The 7,524-nt window shown below is 34.8% G+C and overlaps 2 protein-coding genes across 3 annotated transcripts in view; one reads left to right on the top strand and one right to left on the bottom strand.

Annotated features, from left to right (window-relative positions):
- usp37 (ubiquitin specific peptidase 37) overlaps positions 1–832 on the top strand; it is a 39,862-nt gene extending 39,030 nt beyond the window's left edge. The window contains exon 24 of the mRNA XM_061926580.2: positions 1–832. This exon is cut by the window's left edge and continues 335 nt beyond it. The gene's annotated coding sequence lies outside the window, so the exon portion shown is untranslated.
- A 9-nt stretch (positions 833–841) lies between these two features.
- LOC133574401 (endoribonuclease YbeY-like) lies at positions 842–7,231 on the bottom strand. Of its 2 annotated transcripts, XM_061926585.2 has the most exons (5): positions 6,875–7,231; positions 6,551–6,772; positions 4,659–4,790; positions 4,457–4,525; positions 842–1,073 (listed from the first exon to the last, which is right to left on the bottom strand). In XM_061926585.2, the coding sequence occupies exons 2-5, from the start codon at positions 6,758–6,760 to the stop codon at positions 978–980; spliced, it is 507 nt and encodes a 168-aa protein (XP_061782569.1). In that variant the 5' UTR covers positions 6,761–6,772; positions 6,875–7,231; the 3' UTR covers positions 842–977. The 2 variants fall into 2 exon arrangements, with proteins under 2 accessions (XP_061782569.1, XP_061782568.1); XM_061926584.2 differs by having other exon boundaries at positions 6,551–7,228.
- Positions 7,232–7,524: the final 293 nt, after the last annotated feature.

The following is a 7,524-nucleotide window of genomic DNA, read 5'->3' as shown; positions in this document are numbered from 1 at the left end:
TGCTAAGGTTTTATCAAACATCTGTTTTGTAAAGGTTACATTTCTTTGTCGATACATAATGAAAAGGTTAACGTCGTTGCCACACGTTCACTTAAATACAGCTGTAAAATAGCAGATGTTAATATTGGAGCTTCTATGTTTTTCTAACTCTTTATTTCCTTTATGAAGTAAATAAAGATACTCTATGTTGGATTATCATCTATTATAGAGTTAGGGGGTTGTTGTATTTAGCGGGTACATCTGGTGCAATATCTGTCCTGGCACAAATTGGTCAATTGGACTTGCTGTGTGGATTTCTGTTTTTTCCCAGCTGCTTTTTGTGCTTCACGTGTTAACAATTCCCGGCAAAGACCTGTCTTGAGTTTTGATGTTGTGCCTCTTTAATATTTTAGACAATGTACGTGACAAGCTTTACCTTGTTTTTTCCAATATTTGTAACAATTTTGTAGTCTGATTTTTCTATTTATTGCAACTTAGGGTTTATTTCCCTACTAGACCACCAGGGAAGCAAGATACAGTATGTTGTCATACCCAATTAAAGTCTCTTAACGGTCACGTCCATCCCTTCAAGTTAGTTTGCCAATACAAGACTTTTCTTTCATTGCTCAACAGTGACACAGTTGTATCAAACTGCTGGCACTTTGTGTACACAAAGACAAATTATTATTTCCACCTCGGAAGTCTTCTTTGATTGACTTCGACCACACTATTCTTGGATTGCTGTGTAAAGCAGATGCAACAGTTTTGTGAAGAACAAGCAGCTCTTTTTAGCCCCTGCGCCCAACCGACATATTCTTACAGAATATTGTAATAAAATATTACAACAAAAGTACACAGGCTGTTTTAAATCCTTAATATTATGTTTATTTTGTGTTCGGAAAGAAATCCACTTTATCTCTGCTGCCAGTCTTATTTATACAAATGCACAAAATGAGATTTTTGAGACTTGCTTGTGTTTCAACTCAAAAGTATCCGTATCATCTATCCTCGTGGCATCTCTTCATCAGCGGCAGCAAATGTTGCCCTGTCAGTCTGTTGTACTCGCCAAGGATGTAGATTTCTTTCTGCAGCATCTACAGGCAGAGCGACAAACGACTCAGCATGGTATCAACGTAACATGTTTAGGTGTTATCTCAATGTTTTACATTCAGAAGACGCAAATAGACACAAACATATCAAATTTAATTCATTCAGCGACCACAAAATTATCATCCAGTGATGAATTATGCATCCTTAAAACCTCTAAAGGCATTAGTGGCCACATGCGTGGACAGCACCTTTTTAGCTCTTATTTCTAAAATGGTGTACACTACTGAATTGGGGTCTTATGTGCTTATGTGGACACTTATACTGCCATCTGGTGATGTCAGAAGAGTATAACATACAATGGAGTTTGGAAAAAAAGTGTAAAAATAAGAATTAGCATGTCACTGAACATGAAGTACACGTTTGTGTACTTATGGACTAAGTACCGGTACATCATATCAAAAGATGATTCTTAGTTGTTATTCTAATTAGGGTCCCATAAGCCCAAATAGCAAAGAGAAATAAAAAAAGCACGTAAACAAACAGCTTGGGTCTTAACAGGTTTTTAAAGGGGAAATGCACTTTTTTTTATTTTATTTAATTTTTTCATAAACGTGGCCTATCATTACATGTGTCCTTATGTAGGACAAGGACACATGTTTTTTTTTTTTTTTAATGCGTTCTAATTTGTTAAATAGGGAAAGTACGGGGTAGCTAACAATTGCATTGGTTTCCGCGGGTCATAAAAAAGCATTAAGTCATTGAATGGATTTTGCAAAAATGAAGGCCTTAAATGGCAGGAAATATGTTTGTAGGTAATAAAAATTCATACAAATACAATTGGCAACAAAAAAGACAAAACAAACCATTTGACAGAGTTTTTCCATTTGTGGGGAAAAAAGCTGCACTCCAATGTGTTCAATATTTATTAAAGTGCAATTTTTGCTAACAGCGAAGGGAATAAGCGGTAGGAAATGGATGGATGGAATATTGAGTTCATTTTATTTTTATGTTTGTTTACCTATTTAGGATAATTGATTCACCTTCCAATGACAATAGTAAAAATATCACACTAATGAAAAATATGTTTATTGTGTTTGAAAAATGTACTTCCATTGTTATGCGTTATACATTATAATTGGGCTGGGCGATATGGCCTTTTATTAATATCTCGATATTTTTAGGCCATGTCACGATACACGGTATATATCTGGATATTTTGCCTTAGCCTTGAATGAACACTTGATGCATATAATCACAGCAGTATGATGATTCTATGTGTCTACATTAAAACATTCTTCTTCATACTGCATTAATATATGCTACTTTTAAACTTTCATGCAGAGAGGGAAATCACAACTAAGTCAATTTAGCAAAAGTATATTTATTAAACAGTGGCACAAACATTCATGTCATAACAGAAAGTGCAAGACTGTCAGACATTTTAAAACAAGCTATTAGTGCACTTTTGTGCATGAAGTCACTAAGATGACATATCAAAACAACACTAAATTAAAGTGCACTTTTTGTACAGAACGCCACTACAATAGTTTAAAACAAATAAAGTGCACTTTTGTGCATGATGTCACACAAAATATTTCAATAAGTGTCAAAAAAAAAAGAGCTGCATAATAGGAAATCAAATAGTGTATGTCCTTAGGTTACTGCGGACGTTATCTCCTTCTGTTGTTGACTATTTGTTTCATACGGTGTTGATGTGGAAATGGTTGCTTCGACATTTTGTTGGTGTGGCACCGCCCGGAGATGTTGACATGAGGAGTTTCAAGTACTCTTCATTCTCTAGCGGGTGACTTTTCAAATGATCCTAGCAGTAATGCTACTTTTTGTAGCAACACTTTTGCCGCATACTTGACATATTACGGCTGTCTGTTCGACATCTTCCCGCTTGTAGACAAACCACCGCCAGACGATGGACCCCGTGCTGTTTTTCTTGGGAATTAATTATTCTTCCTTCTTTCTCTCTCTCGTATTACCACTCGCACCGCTAGCATCACAGCTAATGTTAGCCATTCCGCTACCTGTCTGCTCTGCGAGGACGAATGACGTTGCACGTATGTGACGTATGTAAGAAGGTGCGCTTGTTTTATGTCTCTGTGAGAAGCACAGACAAGAGAGTGACAAACGCATGTAGTGTCATGTCCGCAGCTAAAAGCAACTGCGTGAGAACGTATACTCGAATATCACAATATAGTCATTTTCTATATCGCACAGAGACAAACCCGCGATATATCGAGTATATTCCATATATCGCCCAGCCCTACATTATAATTACTTTAGTGCTTAATTTGGCTACTTTTCAATTATTCAATAATATTGTTATTGTCAAATGTTTAGTGACGTCTATGCAGACAATTGCATGCTCTTGACTGTACATAAAAACGATCTGCAGTCGGACATGAGCATTTAATTTTGTTTTTAAGTTGCATTAAAGCATTACATTAGAATTGCTGATCCATGCAGAAACCCTGATGCAGCTCATAGGCGTACTATACTCCGCCCATAAAGCCCTCTAAAATAGTACTTAATTACCATCACATGACCTGAATATTGACCAAACGTTTAGCGATATTATTTTAAGCACAAACGCAGGCTATTTTTTGCGGCGCTGTGATCACAGAGAGCTAACTAGCTTATGCTGCTGTATTGACTGATTGATTGAGACTTTTATTAGTAGATTGCACAGTACAGTACATATTCCGTACAATTGACCACTAAATGGTAACACCCGAATAAGTTTTTCAACTTGTTTAAGTCGTGGTCCACGTTAATCAATTCAGGGTACAAATAGATACTATCAGCATAATACAGTAATCACACAAGTTAACCATCAGAGTATATACCGGTACATTGAATTATTTACAATCCGGGGGGTGCTGCATCGCCTCTGAGTTGGTGAAAGTTAATGCTGGATTAGGAATCATGCCTCTCACCTGGATGATAGAAGAAGGTTGTGGCCATAAACCGAGAAGTTGATTAACTTTGACATTCAACTTTTTTTTTCTTTTATTCATCTAAACGCAGGTCTGACAGTAGGTTTGTTATTGTTTAGGGAAAAGTGACGTGTCATAAAAATAATGTGCTGCCTTAAATGAGCAAAAATACGTAAATATTACATATAAATGTGACCATTACTACATTACATATATACTTACATGTTTAAAAAAAAACAATGGAAGCTTTTGGATATTTTGAATAGCAGTTTTTAGGCGGAATAGAGTGACTCACATAAGCTCTGTTGTCAGCTGACTTTTGCTTGCATTTATTTACGATTTCAATTGAAGATTTGATAACGTCTTACATAAGGATTGTGAATGATAGGCCAAATTCCCCTTTAAATGATTAACTTTGAGGCCAATATCTCACACACACACATCAGCGTTCTAGAACGACACAAAGTCTCCACACATACCTCACTCCAGTCCTCCTCGGTCTCATGTCGGTAACCAAGAAGGTGGCAGATACCATGGGCAATCATAACCTAAAACAATGACCAGTAATTGTGAATATCACTATGATCTACAACGATCAATGTTCCCTGTCACTGCTGTGTCAGAGACTGATCAGGAAAGGATAAATGAGGTCAAATGCACTGGACGGCTATTGCTACTCACAGTTAGTGTTCCGTGAAGATCTAAGGAGTCTTCCTGACACTGTCTCATAATAAACTCCACACCCAGGAAAATATCCCCTAGGTTCAGTTCATCTCTGTGAAGGGTGCATGGCATCTTTCCAGGTCTTAATCCCTACAAATGCATTCAAAATGTGAAGATTATATATATATAAATAAAAGGATTTGCACGTAAAAACATTTTTTTCCATTAAAACAGTTAAATAATTTTATAATAAACAATTCACAAATAAAAATTCTGCAAGTAAAAAATACATTTGCAAGTGTAAAAACAATTTACTGCGATTAAACGGTTCTCAAGTACAAAAACAAATGTCTTCAATTAAAGATTCGCAAGCAAACAAAAACAATTTTGTACGAGTAAAAAAATTCATCTATTTTGTTTAATAAAGATTTCCAAGTAAAGTTCTGCAAGTAAAAAAATAAATAAAAATGTACTAGTCTATAAAATGTACTTTAAATTAACAATTCCCTAGAAGAAAAAATATATATATGAAGAGAACAATTTTCTATAATAAAGATTTGAGTAAAAAAAATATTTGCAAGCTTTAACATGTGTTAAGTACCAATATAAATTACTCACAAAATGCGAGCATGCAAACATTCGCATGCATCAAAAATGATATTAAGAGAACAATTTTCTATAATAAAAAATATTTGAGTAAAAAATGTAAATATTTGCAAGCTAGCATACTAAAATGCTAACTGCAACATGTATCAAGTACCAATATAAATTACTTTAATTATTTATTTATTTATTTTTATTTTTTAAATGCTAGCATGCAAACATTTGCATGCATCAAGTACCAATATTTGACCCGAGGTGTAAACCTCCAGAATTAGTTTAAAAATAGCTAGCATATTAACGTTAGCATGCTAACGGGTATCATTCTTCAAGTAACAACATATTTGACGCTTAGGTGTATGCCTACAAAATTAGCAAAAAGCTAGCATGCTAATATTAGAATGCTAACAACATTAATAAAAATGATTTCCAAGTAAAAAAAAAAATTTGCTTGTCCGTAAAAAATTTACATGAAAAAAAACACATTGAGAACAATTTTCTGTAATAAAAAATGAGTAAAAAAAAATATGCTTGCAAAAAGCTAGCATGCTAATATTGGAATGCTAACAACTTTAATACAAATGATTTCCAAGTTAAAAAAAAAAATAATTTACTCGTCCATAAAAATTTACATGAAAAAAAAACTCATTAAGAGAACAATTTTCTACAATAAAAAATATGAGTAAAAAAAAAAAAAGGCCTGCAAAAAGCTAGCATGGTAATATTAGAATGCTAACAACTTTAATAAAAATGATTTCCATGTAAAAAAAAAAAAGACTTACTCGTCCATAAAAATGTACATCAAAACAAACTTATCAAGAGAACAATTTTCTATAATAAAAATATTTGAGTAAAAAAAAAAAATGCCTGCAAAAACCTAGAATGCTAATATTAGAATGCTAACAACTTTAATAAAAATGATTTGCTCGTCCGCAAAAATTTACATGAAAAAACTCATTAAGAGAACAATTTTCTATAATAAAAAATATTTGAGTAAAAAAATAAAATGCCTGCAAAAAGCTAACATGCTAATATTAGAAGGCTAACAACTTTAATAAAAATGATTTCCAAGTAAAAAAAATAAAAAATAAAAAATTTGCTCGTCCATAAAAATGTACATGAAAAAAAAACTCATTAAGAGAACAATTTTCTATAATAAAAAATATTTGAGTAAAAAAATAAAATGCCTGCAAAAAGCTAGCATGCTAATATTAGAATGCTAACAACTCTGGCCGTTAATAAATAAGCCAGTGGCCGCAAATGGCCCCCGGGCCGCACTTTTGACACCCCCAGATGTAGTCCATATTTACCTCATGAAATGGGAAAGAGAGGACGTCCGTGGGTCGGTCCTTCCTCCGGTACGTGTGGTTTATCTGCTGGATCCTGCGGTCGTCGACACAAACGATGCCCAGGTCGAAGTTCCGGATGCCGAGGATGTGTCTTATCGTGTCGGCGTCCTTTCGCAGCCTGGCACGGCGGAGAGGCACCACCTTTTGGAGGTTCCGCACCACTACACTCATTTCAAAACGCCACTTCAACAGACAAATAAGGACGACATTAAAGTTGTAGACATATTTGTCGTTTTAAAAAAAAATAAAAAAGAACAAGAGTAGTGTTGTTGACGTTCCACTCACACTAACGCTACAGCGGTCACTTCTGAAATCAAGGTGACACGCCGGGAGCGTGACGTACAAAGGAACGAAGCCATACGGCTCTTTTATCAAATGTGCAGATGTACAATTAAACACTTAGATATTTTCTTTAAAAGAAAAGTTTGTCGTTGAGTTGTTTTCAGACTGCTCCGATCAATGAAACTGACTGCAATGGCGGAATACAAACTGGGGACTCGTGAGGCATTCAATAACACTGGGAATTCAGCCTATTTTTTTTAACGATTTGCCGGTTTGAGAACATGTTTACGAATGAGAAAAAAGGAACAATACAATTTTAGTACACAAACGTCAATTAGCGTCTGACTGAATTGTTTTGAAATCTTAATAGCGACAGCTCCGAATTAAATATTTCAGTTTTCTTAGTAGCAACAAACGCAGCATCAGATTGTCGACCGGAACCGGATGTGTGATAGAATGTCGGGAGTAAGAGAGGACCATAGACATCATTTCTTATATGTCTATGGAGAGGACTGTCACTGCTATAATGGTTTTATTTCTTGTAATCTTTATTTTAATACAATGTCATATTGGTTACATGCATTATTATATTAAAAAAAAAGGCAGGCATACGTCACTTCCTGGCACCGCAATTTTTCGAGGGCGCTTCGGCG

This window comes from Nerophis lumbriciformis, linkage group LG31, assembly GCF_033978685.3.
Source record: "Nerophis lumbriciformis linkage group LG31, RoL_Nlum_v2.1, whole genome shotgun sequence".
Classification (NCBI taxonomy): domain Eukaryota; kingdom Metazoa; phylum Chordata; class Actinopteri; order Syngnathiformes; family Syngnathidae; genus Nerophis; species Nerophis lumbriciformis.
The sequence above is the reverse complement of the archived record's forward strand: the minus strand, read 5'-3'. Positions and strand labels throughout refer to the sequence as shown.

Bases quoted from the DNA above. Each gene is read 5' to 3' on its own strand.
- LOC133574401 (XM_061926585.2), bottom strand. From the start codon at position 6,760: ATGAGTGTAGTGGTGCGGAACCTCCAAAAGGTGGTGCCTCTCCGCCGT. The intron at 4,791-6,550 runs GTAAATATGGAC...ATGCATTTGTAG, and splicing joins TCTCTTTCCCATTTCATGAG to GGATTAAGACCTGGAAAGAT. The intron at 4,526-4,658 runs GTGAGTAGCAAT...TCATTGTTTTAG, and splicing joins ATCTTCACGGAACACTAACT to GTTATGATTGCCCATGGTAT.